Genomic DNA, 12,641 nt, shown 5'->3' with positions numbered 1-12,641 from the left:
CACGATGCTGACACAAAAAAGATAGCCTTATTTTTACATGCTTTCAAAGTCAAAATTTCTACCTTAACTCAGTGTATTATCTGTTCTTCAGGGTTTCATTAAGTCAATTGTATCTCTCTCTCTCTCCACACTAGATTGCTTCTTTGCAATCGGCTTCACAAACACCTTCCTCTTCATATATTCAAATCAAATACAAACTATTGAAGTCTAGAACCCATTTGGTTGCTCTAAAAACGGAAGAAACAAATCAGAAATAGAATATTGAAGTAAACAAAACTCCTGAATCATACCCCAATACAGTTAATTGACTTATCTTCTCATCTCTCTCTCTCTCTCAATTTTTTTTTTTTGAAAATTAAAAAACTAAAAAAGGTTACGAGCTACTAATGAGGTACGGTAGCTTTTGGGAAGTTTGGCTAACCATAAGCTAATTTGATTTCACAATTTAACTGAAATCATGTTTTCAACTGACGAGGCGCATTCGTTTTGTACATATCAGTATGTAATAAGTAGTGCTCTTTTTTAAATACACACTTTAATAAACTCTCTATTTTTCTTTATTTATCAACTAACGTAGCACATTCGCTTTGTACACACTAGTGTGTAATAAGTAGTACTCTTTTTTAAATACACACTTTATCAAACTCTCTATTTTTCTTTATTCATTTAAGTATTCTATTATTTTTTTTAATTATTATTACTATTGGTGGAGGAATTTTTTGAAGACTATTGGTGGAGGAATTAAAAAAATTGAAAAGAAATTATTTAGCAAAGCTAAAGTACATCAACAATTGTGTTGAGTACTGTAGTTTTGCAATATTTTGGTGAGAGATTGTTGACCTTGTTGGAGAACGAAAAAGAGGGTTGGCTAACCAAAATTTGGAAAAAGAACTTTGATGAGCTCTAAAATAGGGGGCAATTAAATTCAAGTTTGATAAACTAGTGACTTTCTAGCTTAAACTGTGCTAATGTAGGATCTACTGTCAAAAATCACAGTTGTGGACTTGTAGTATTGTCTAATCTTTCTCATGATGGTTTAAATCCTCCTTGTTCCATTTGTTGTGAAAATTATTAAAAAGAAAAATGTAGGAACTATTTGAGTAGTTTGATACAATTGTCGTGCCATTTGTCATGCATGTGTCATTATGACACCATGTGAACACTTAATATATGTTTTAGAACCAGAATCTAAAAATCTCATGGTTGAGTATGATGGATGATCATTGTGTGCTATACGTTTTAGAACCAGTATCTAAATCTCATATTCTCATGTGCTTCTTAAATCATCTACAAGTGAATTCGGAGAAGAAGCTAATTATTTTTGTTCTAGACCCACCTAAAAGCTAATTAATGGTTTCATTTTTGCTAAGCATTTTACTCTTATGGCAGCATTGTTGTTTGATGTTATTTAGAGGTGAAAAAATGGTTTTTTGTTCAATAAACGTCCAATTGATCCTATTAATATGTCAGAGAGTGCTTAGAGCCTTTGCTGACTTCTCAAAGCCTAGAGAGCAAACCGTGATGGTTTACAATTAGGCCTAGGTGGGAGTGCCCTCCTGATGATTGGATCAAACTCAATATAGATGCTATCTAAGAATATTAGAGAGCTTGTATGACAACTCTAGCAAGAAATTAAAGTGGCTTGTTGATTTATGCAACGTTTGCTAAAGCTATGGCAATTAGAGTGACAGTAAAGTTTGCACTTTGCCTTGAAGGAACAATATTTAAAAGTTATCATAGAAGGGGATTATAAGGAAGTGATGGATGGTGTTTTGAAGGCTTCTAAGAATGCTAGCTGGGAGTTTGCAAAGATGGTTGAAGACATTCTTGGTTTTGGTTCCATCCTATTTTTCCACAAAGTTTGTTTTTATTACCAAGGATAGAAATAGGGTGGTTTATTCTTTAAACAGACGGGTATTTTTTATTATTATATTTTTTAAAGATAAGATATGATTGAACTTATGATATCCAGTTTATGATAATTGTATTTTATGATATTAGCCAAAACTCCAATTAGTGTTTGGAGTAGTTAGGTTTCAAACTCAAATTCTTTATTTTAAAAAAAAAAAATTGCTTTAACCAGTTAAACTAATTGGACTATTGGAACCCACAACTAGATAGATATTTTGTTGTAATGTGAATGGTGTGTTATGGCCTTGGTCTTTTCCTTTGAGGGAGGATAATCCTAGTTAAGGTTTATGTTTGTTAGATTTCAATGGATTTCTATTTATAAAATGAAAAATAAAAAAGAAAAGAAAAGTGAATGCACACAAAGGATATGGGCCTGACGAGTGGATGTACTCATTCATGCTCTTGAAATAAGTTAAATTAATGTCAAATTTTCAAATTAATCAAGTCACCAAATAGCTGTGAAAAGATTAATTAATATACTTTACGAATTTTGATTCACTTGGATGACATGATATGATAGGGCCACCAAGGGACTCCTTTGCTCATCAACTGCAATATTTCTTGATTAAAAAAACACTAGAAATAACTCTTCCTTGTCTAGGTTGGGTATGATTGGGACAACAGAGCACTGTAAGATAAAAATTTACCCTATAGTTATTCTTTTTTCTTTTTCTTTTGCTGAAATCATATAGCTATATTTACTAACTATTAACAATAGTCAAGAGTTTTTTTACTCTATAAAACTTCTGGCTCTCCCCATAGAGGAAAATTTTGGATTCAAACATTGGGGACAATTTTCCACAACTTGAAAATAATGATAGTTATTATTATTTATTAACAGCAAAACAGACATTTACAAAGAAGAATTCTTTAGGAAAGGAAAATCTACCTCAGGCATCACCTAATGTGAAATGTGATAACTTGAACCATTGAATTTCTTGAAAGTTTTCTATGCATTTAGGTCAAAAAAAGAATTTGGGTGATCACCAATGACTATGACCAATCTGGTCCATACAAAGGGCAGGTCAACCAAAACATAACTAATTTTTTTTATACAAATTGAGAAGTGGATCCTTACCTAATTATCTAAGCAAGTAAAGAGCTCAACATAAATATTTCTAAAAGGGTTCAAGTAATAGTCCAATGGTAGCGACACGTTTTTGTGGTGCTTAATGTCTGTGATCGTAAAAAAAATTCTTAGTATTGGGTATGTCCAAGAGGTAATTCTGCTAACTAGCATTAGCAAACCTGTCAGATTATCTCCAAATTCTACATTCATTTGGATTGTTCTTTGGCCAGAAGTAGAGGCACTCTTAAAGATACTTATCAGGCATTGCAACCAATGAATGATCAACAATATTACAAACCCAAATATTACGATTCCCAGACATCCACCGTAATATAGCAAATAAGTACAGAAATTTTTCAAAAAGTCCTGTATTAATCCAAATAATTACAGAATTACAAAAATGATAAAACACCCCTATTTTCTAAACATGCATGTATCATTACATAGACAAAATTCAGTCCAAGTGTTTATATGTCTTTTTCCCTGAGAATCGTCATGAAAAACTCAAAGATCTGCATTTGCTGGAAAGCTAGAGACACTATGTTAGTTTGTTTATTTTCTTCCAACTCTGTTTGAGCTGTCATAGACAGGTTGGGGCAGGAACTCAATATAAAAACATTTATAGGGTCTCATTGGAACAAATTTAGATTTACTACAAAATGTCTGAAGAATAAAACTTGGCTAACAATTCCAAGGGAAAATTTAGGAATAGATGAAAGTAAAGAATCAGAAGCAAACAGATAAAAAGTACTTTCCATTAAAATTTTGCAGAAATTTCAGCAATTGGACTAACTGCAACTAGAACAAAAAAACTGATCTCAAATTCACAATTTTAAAAGCATGCACCAAGCATGTCTAAATTGCTGAAACATTTATGAGACTCCTTTCAAGTAACAGAAATTGCATATCTTCCTATATCATATTTGTATATCTGGCTAACACTATGAAACCTACTAGAAAAAACAGTAAATATCTGCAGTAAAATTAGTAGGCTGAAATGGAACACATCTTCTAAAAAGTAGATTAGGATTTGGTCGGGTCCTCTATCTCTATCAGAACAAAATTGTGCTCGAATTAACATAGCAACTCATCCAGTGAGAAAACATTTCCATCAAATCCAGAATCAACTCCCTCATGCCCGTCAAATTCATCGAGGCCCAACAATGTCTCAATTGGAAGTTCTTCATCCAATGCAAAATCTTCTTTTCCCATTGAAAGCTTATCCTTCGATGCAAAATCTTCTTTTGAGAAATTATTATCTTCACCAACGAATTTCTGAACAGGCAGTTTCCTATCTTTTGGTTCTATAATGTCATCTTTCATTTCTAAGGGCACAATTTTCGCTGATCTTTTTGTTGACTTGCTCAACCTTGAGGGTACAGTATTGATCCTGCGGACATCTTTGTTGTTGTCTTCTTGCTTCAACTCCATACTCCTTGAAGGTATTGATCCTGAGCTGAACACAAGCCTTTTCCTACACCCTTCTTTGGGTGCCACTCTTTTCCTTGGGAATTTTACAATAACAGAGTTGGAAGGAGTTAGTATATCCTTTCGAGGTGATGTGCAAAACCATTTCCAAGATTCCCCAGAACTCCAATCAAATTTGCATTTGTATGGCCAGAAAAGTGGTTCATCAGCATTGAAATCTTCTGAAATAGCTTCTGAAACATGCTCAGATGAAGTACTATATGCTGATTTTTGATATCCTAAGTCAGTGAACGAAGAAACACTAGAACTAGATGATGGAACTTCAGAACACCAACTGTTCTTAAACGACGGGCTAGGAAAACCAGATGGGAAGTAATCCAACTCCAGATTATTATCTGAAATCAAATTCGAATCTTCACCATCAAGATTCATCAAAGAGTCTGAGTAACTTGTTTTTTCCAAATCAGAAATTTGAGAAGAAGAATCAGGCTTGGTGCCAAAAGGACTTGACGGGTTGTCACAACTTTTGGAGTTCTCACAGGACTGACACTCAGCATTCTCAGAATGTCTCACAGTGGACTCATTTGCATTTGCATCACTTGCCGTTGAGCTCAATAGCCATGTAACTACATTTGCTTCATTCAAATCGTTCTGAAAAGTCTTCTCTGCGTCTGGAATGATATTCTCAAGAGCTGAAGATGCCTCTTCCATAGGCTTTCTCGCAGACTCGTTAAAGGGAGTTAATTCATTACCTAAATTGGCCAACAATGACAACCTTGAACCTAAAAACTCATCACTAGAAGGATTAAATGAACTAGACAGTCTGTATTCTTCAAAAAACGATGAAAAGGTTGTGCAATCTGATGACAACCAAGTATACGTGCTATCATCAGAACATTTTTCCTCGCCAAACTGCATATCAAGATCAATCTCTTCTTCTATTGATGATTGGAGAAAAGCAGCAGCAGACTCCTTTCTGGACTTACATATAGGACCCATATTTTTAAGTTTTGATCTAATTGATTCATGTTGTGAGCCAGTTGATCTTAGTCTAGCAAGCTCATCCTCCCTGGTATTCTTCTTTGAGGACAAAGGGTTCACACTCTTCATAATACCACTAGAGCTTTCTCTTCCAGTGAATCTCTTTCTGTTGGAGTAATGGTCACTGTTTCATTGTGTTAACCGATCACAAGTCAGGACAAGCAACAAGAGAGAAAAGGAGAGAAAAAAATAAGACCAACTACAATAGAAGAATTCCAAACAGAATAAACAAATATATAGTGTTTCCAAGGGCAAAGGAGGACCCAACTGAGTTGAATAAATTAATTCACTTATGGCCAATGAAATCTAGCCCAAATCGTACCCTTTCTTTAGATGAGCAAAATAGAGTGTAAAGTCTTGGATTCAAGATCCATCAGTTAGCTTACCAATAAAAAATATACAATCACTTGTGGAAGAACAAAAGAGATGATTTGGTCTAAAAATGTTAATAAGGGAATTAAAAGTCCTCAAGTCTGAGAAATTATATTAGTGATTAACATAGATTAGAAGGGCTGACACAGTTGCTGGCTATACCAAGTCAAAAGTTCAGGGAATGTAAAATCAGCACTCCATCATAGATTTTCAAGTCCAGCAACTCAACTACACAGATATTAAGGCAAATTTTAATTTATGTACACAAGAAGGTTGTCATGACTAAAGAAAAGAAGAGTATGCTTAATTTGCGCATTTGAAGTTGAGAAAATGTCTATCTTTGAAATGTAACTACACTAAAAATGCAGATCTGAGGGAAAACTATTTTTTGAGGTCAATGTTACAAAATGCTTGATTGGTCCCATTAACTTTATCATAAAATTTCTTATTAAAACCAAGTGAATCAAATTCACAATCCAAAAGAACTCTGACCAGTACGGCAAAGCAAAAAATCAACAATGCTGCTACAACAAAATATATTTCACAATTTTTTTAATATTTGAGGCATCAAATTATGATTAGTGTAAGATTACTTTCACACGAGATCACTACTGACATCATTATTATTATACACCAATTATCACCATTAACATTATTATTATTATTATACACCAATTATAATTTCCTACCTCAATAGTTGAGAAAAAAGTTTTGAAATTTGTTATATAACTATACTTATTTGGCTAAAAATAATTAAGAAAAAGTTTTGGCAGTTAAGATAGTGAAGTCTTGATGACATGCACATACAATCAATTTTCTAAAAATTCCAAAGAATTTGACACGAGGATCACAAAATAATGATGGAAGCATAGGATCAATGCAGGAAATGTAACAAAATCAAGCATCCAAATCCTTTTCTTGTGCTTTAAATTAACATTATTTATGGAATGACCGGCTTTCTCTAATAATAAACATTCTTAAAACTATTTTACGACTGTACCTGTTTTTGTCTCAATGTGCACTGAGTCCATAAGGTCTTATTCTACATATATAATTGGACCCCTAAAAAAGTGGTCTTCCACAGCATTAAACAATAAAGACATGGAAACCAAACATAAAAGGTATCTTTAGTAAATGTTTTCCCTTTTTTTCAAAATAATTTAGCACCAAAATCTTAGGCTTACATGAAAAACAAGTGATTTCTTTGCTAGTAAATAGACAAATAGATTTGTGTCTGTTTGACATCCTATTTTGAAATCGCTTTTTTTTTTCAAACCTTATTTTCTTAACAATAATTTTTTTTTTTTAAATTTTATAAAACAGTTCTTTTTTAGAAAGCATGTTTTCAGTTTTGAAAAAATGTCATAAAAATATTATACCGAACACATTATTTTGCATTTAAGTTCTCAAAATGCATGTTTTTGCTATCTTTTTTAGATCACAATTTTCACATGGAAATCCAAAACCACAATACTACTACCAAATGAGGCCCTAATCTAAACTTAGATGAACATAAAATCTATATGCTGCAAGAGCAACTGCATCAAATGGTGCATAATTTTGCAAAATATAAAAAGTAGTCCATTTTACACATTTTGAGCAAAAAAACACCCACATTAGTGGGTGTAAAATTATGCATAATTATACAAGTGCTATAGATGCACGGTTATTGTGGTTCGTGCATTTAATATTTTGATATTTTTGGTAGTGTAGGGTTTGTGAGAGAGAGGGGTAGTGAGTGAGAAAATAATAATAAAATTGTAAAAAAATAAATATTTTATTGAATAAATGTGTAAGATAGACAGACTGATGTGAGTTTTTTGTAAAAATTGATTTATAAAATAAATAAATAAAAAGTTGTTTTTTTTTTATACAAAATAGGAGGAAAGTTTGCATGAGCTGATATGACTGCTCTAAAAGTCAGGAATTTCAGTTCAAAATAACACAATAATTAGACAAATTCATAACCAAAAAACAAAAACTAATAACTTATCAATGGCATCAAAAAACCAAAAAACAAAACTGCAATTTAGACCCACAAACTAATGCAATCACAGAAATCTTAACAGACAGCATTAACCTTTAATCAAAACCACACAAACAATCCCAGAAGAAAAAAAAAAAATCACAAATTCAGAATCACACTAAAAATCCTTGCAAAAAAGGAAACAGTACCGACTTTTAATAAATTTAGAAGAAGAAGAAGAAAAGCGTTACCTTTTGGTCGTAGACGACCAAGGACCCATGGGAGCTGAAATAAACCAGATACGAGAGACTGAGTTTCAGGGTGTGTTGGACTGACAAACCTAGGAAGGTACAGAGAATGTTTTTCTATCTTGTCTGTGCTTTATACTAAATACAAAAAGGAGATTCCTCCAAACTAGTTCGGAAGGAATCTCTTACAACTTATTAAACCTACCGAACTCATTCGTGATACTACTTATTAAATAGGTTAAGTCACTATTTCAAACCCAACTAGGAATTTATCTCATACAACCTATCAAATGCGAATATCATATGATATAAGTATCTGACTATTCTCTCGAACATGTGCATTCCCTCCGTCCGCCACACACCTGATTATTAGGCAACTCAAAAAATGGTTTTCTTAATCCACACGATGAGTTGGAGGAACTCGTTGTAGGTTTTCGAGGTATAGTTTTGAGAACAAAACGGCTTTACCTAATACTCATAGGAATATGATAGGGATAAGGACTTGGAGTTCTGGAGTGCGTGTTTTTGGCGCTAAGGCAATTTCGCGGGCAATGCCAATGCCTAAACGCCTGCTACTCCAAATTTGTGTCCCTCATAACTTTCCTTCCAAATTTAGGAATTTCCTTTGTCATGCCTAATTGTATTTCGTTCTTCCTATATAAAACTAGATCTCTAGTAATAAATCATTACGCCATTCATTGATAAGAACAAGTATTACTATTATTGCAACGAAAATATGAGTAATTCCATGGACGGAGCCATGGTTGGACTAGGGTGCAATGACCCCATTTAATATATATATATATATATATGCGTACTAATTTTAGCAATTTTGTTTTAGAAAATTACACTTTTGTCCCCTTAAAAATATCATTAATTCTTTTAAGAGTATTGTTATAGTCACAATTTTTTCTAAAACATTTTTACAAACTCTTAAGGTAGCGAATTCTTATTAATTTACATTTAGGCTCATCACTTATGTTAGGACATATGTGATTCAATGTTAGGAACATATGTCAATATTTTATGTAATTGGTTAATCATTTGACAAAATGCACTTTACTTTTATTTAGGTAAATCTAGGATGTGTTTAATACTTCAAAGAACAAGAGTTCAAGTCTAGTATTAAAGTCATACAAATCTGTCTAAGAAACAAGTGAAAAAATGTTGCTCATTAAAGCTGGACAGGTTCCTGATAGATAGTCATCTATCGAGCTTGATAGTTGCTCGACAGATACTATCTATCGAGGTCTCGACAAATACTATCTATCGAGAATTATGAAATCAGAATTTTTAGATCTGATTTTTTGCCCATGTTGACATGTATGTATAGGGTTTCTTTTTTTACAACCCTAGACATATACAAAACTTATTTTAAAAGCCGTCACATAAGAGAATATAAGGAGAACACATGCAAAAGGTGATCGATGCCTTGTTCTCTCTAAAAGAAGTTACTGCGCCTTTGCGCTTTAGGGTTTTGTAATCAAGTGCTTCTTGATCTTTATTGTTGATGAAGTGAAGAACTTTACCAACAATCTTCTTCAAGTACTAGTTGGCGTGTTAGTCACGTATTGAGAGCTGTGCATCTTTGGTTAGTCACGTACTGAAGCGGTAGAAGGTTTCTGCTGTAAGTTCATTTACGGGGATTGTAGAGTCTAGAGACAAAGGTTTGTACTAGATCTGAAACTTCTCTTTATTATAGTGGATTGGCTTTCGAGAAGGTTTCCCCCCCAGGTTTTTTACTGTGAAACTACTTTGTTTCATTGGTTTTCTTAGGTCATCATATATTGTCTTATTTACTTTTCCGCTGCATTTATTTTTGACATGATATTGATGTTTATTTGATTTAACTAAATTTATTTATAATAAATCTAATTAACAACTTAGGTTTAAAACTTATTAATTCTACTAACTGGAGTCTAAATTTCCTAACAACTTACATTATCAGCAATTTGTAAAAACGTTTATAGTTCAAACATTTTCCTCATTTGAAAGACCATTAAAAAATATTTATAAGTCTAAAATCTAAAAAAGAAATATATAAGCCTAAAAAAATTAGTACAACAACAAAAATTACCAATAGTAAAATAAAAAAAATAATAAAAACCTAGTCAACCAATTTTACCCAAAACAAACAATCCGGCCCTTTAAAAAATTTAAAACAATTAGCAGCTAAGAGACTAAGTAGTAACAAAGTCGGAGGCCAAAGTCATTGCACACAACCAACAACAAAGCCTCTAAGTTCTAGCTCCGTCCTTGAGTAATTCTTAGGCACTCTAAGAGCACGAAGAATAGTGCTCTGCTCTCTCCTTTCATCTTTATCCTGAGGTTCACTCATTAAATTCATGGTGTAGTCTACCATAAATGTGAAAAGAGGGAGTACAATTTCTCCGTACTCTAGGAATACCTAAGAATTTTTCTAAAAATATAAGGATATAACACGAAAAAAGTGATTCAAAATTTTTTTTTTTTGTGTTATCGACATATGATATTAATTACATTTATTATTATCTTAATTTATATATAGTTCGTAGTAAAAATGGTAGTAATTTTAATATTTTTCTAATATTGAATAATTTTCTCACTCGTTATGTACTTTACTTAAAATTTATCATGTTGGTAGTAGGTGAAATTTAGACATGTGGTTTCAATGATTTTCTATAAAATTTTTCTAATATTTATTTGTGAGAACCACCGTGCATTCTTGACATAATAGTCACTCTATAAGTATTAGTGTTTGTAGAGTGTGTGGGGACAAAGGTCCTAGTTTAAGTCTCCAGAAAGAAGTTTCACACATATATACTTAGATTATATTCTAGAATAGAATTCTATCTCAAATCCTATATATATATATATATATATATACACACATAAATTAACTGCAGCATTTAACAGAAGTTGATGGAAAGATCTTAATTAAATAAACCTAAAACTTAGATTACTGAAATAAACGAAAGTAAAGTTAGACGACTAAAATGAATTTTAATTGGTAAAACATAGAGGTTGAATTTTGCATTTAGCTTATAATTTATTTTATCTATTTATTTTTAGAATCAATAAATATAGTTGAGATTTAAGGTAATGCTTCTAAGTAAATCAATTTGAATTTTTCTACTTGTCATGATGGATTTAAAAGTTAAACAGCTCAATTTTCCTATATTAATTCATGGGTCGACCCAATCCAAAACATTCTTAAAACTATTTTACGACTATAGCTGCTTGTGTGTCAATGTGCATTGTCTAAGTCCATAGGGTCTTATATATATCTATATATAATTGGACCCCTAAAAAAATGGTCTTCCACATTATTAAACAATAAAGACATGGAAACCAAACATTAAAAGTATCTATAGTCATTGTTTTCCCTTTTTTTTTTTCTAAATAATTTGGCACCAAAATCTTAGGCTTACATGAAAAACAAGTGATTTCTCTGCAATAGACAAATAAATTTGTGTCTGTTTGACATCCTATTTTAAAATCGCATTTTTTTTTCTTAGTACAACCTTTTCAAACCTTATTTTCTTAAAAATAATTTTTTTTTTTTATATAAAACAGCTCGTTTTTAGAAAGCATGTTTTTAGTTTTAAAAAAATGTCATAAAATTATCATACCAAACGTATTATTTTGAGTTCTCAAAACACATGTTTTTGCTACACATGTTTTTGCTACCTCTTTTAGATAACAATTTTCACATCAAAATCCAAAACCAAAATACTACTACCAAAGGAGGCCCTAATCTAAATTAGACAAACATAAAATCTATTTGACATAAAATCTATATGCTGCATAAAAGTTAGGAATTTCAGTTCAAAATAACACTATAATTAGACAAATTCATAACCAAAAAACAAAAACTAATAGCTGGCCGATGGCATCAAAAAACTAAAAAACAAAACTGCAATTTAGACCCACAAAATGATGCAATCACAGAAATCTTAACAGACAGTATTAACCTTTAATCAAAACCACACAAATAACCCCAGAAGAAAAAAAAAAAATCAGAAATTCAAAATCACACTAAAAATCCTTGCAAAAAAGTAAAAACAGTACCAACTTTTAATAAATTTGGAAGAAGAAGAAGAAGAAGAAAAGCGTTACCTTTTGGTCGTAGGCGACCAAGTACCCATGAGAGCTGAGATGAACCAGATATGAGAGAGAGAGTTTCAGGGTGTGTTGGACTGACAGACCTAGTAGGGTACAGAGAATGTTCTGCTGTCTTTTCTGTACTTCATATTAAATACAAAAAGTAGATTCCTCTGAACCAGTTCGGAAAAATTATGTGATGCAAACTTATTAAATAAACCCAGTCAGGAATGAATATTTTACAACATATCAGATGTCGATATCATATGATATTCAGACATAAGCATGTGCAATTCCACCGACCTACACACACCTAATTTTCGAGGTCTAGTTTTGTGAACAAAACCGCTTTACCTAATACTCATAGGAATATGATAGGGATAAAGACTTGGAGTCTTGGAGTGCGTGTTTTTGGCGCTAAGGCAATTTCGCGGGCAATGCCCATGCCAATGCCTTAACTTTTGCTTCTCCAAATTTGGGTCCCTCATAACTTACCTTCCAAATTTAGGAATTCTCTTTGTCA

The 12,641-nt window shown here is 32.2% G+C and overlaps 1 protein-coding gene across 2 annotated transcripts; it reads right to left on the bottom strand.

Annotated features, from left to right (window-relative positions):
• Positions 1-3,755: 3,755 nt before the first annotated feature.
• On the bottom strand, positions 3,756-12,196 carry LOC115965944. Of its 2 annotated transcripts, none has more exons than XM_031085262.1 (2): positions 12,134-12,196; positions 3,756-5,573 (listed from the first exon to the last, which is right to left on the bottom strand). In XM_031085262.1, the coding sequence occupies exons 1-2, from the start codon at positions 12,160-12,162 to the stop codon at positions 4,055-4,057; spliced, it is 1,548 nt and encodes a 515-aa protein (XP_030941122.1). In that variant the 5' UTR covers positions 12,163-12,196; the 3' UTR covers positions 3,756-4,054. The 2 variants fall into 2 exon arrangements, with proteins under 2 accessions (XP_030941122.1, XP_030941123.1); XM_031085263.1 differs by lacking the exon at positions 12,134-12,196 and adding an exon at positions 6,822-7,056.
• Positions 12,197-12,641: the final 445 nt, after the last annotated feature.

This window comes from Quercus lobata, chromosome 10 (assembly GCF_001633185.2).
Source record: "Quercus lobata isolate SW786 chromosome 10, ValleyOak3.0 Primary Assembly, whole genome shotgun sequence".
NCBI classification, from domain to species: domain Eukaryota; kingdom Viridiplantae; phylum Streptophyta; class Magnoliopsida; order Fagales; family Fagaceae; genus Quercus; species Quercus lobata.
This window is presented reverse-complemented; position numbering and strand designations above follow the sequence as displayed.

Coding starts and splice junctions, on each gene's coding strand:
- LOC115965944 (XM_031085262.1), bottom strand. CDS start 12,162: ATGGGTACTTGGTCGCCTACGACCAAAAG. Junction 5,574..12,133: donor TGGTCGCCTACGACCAAAAG/GTAACGCTTTTC, acceptor ACAATGAAACAG/TGACCATTACTCCAACAGAA.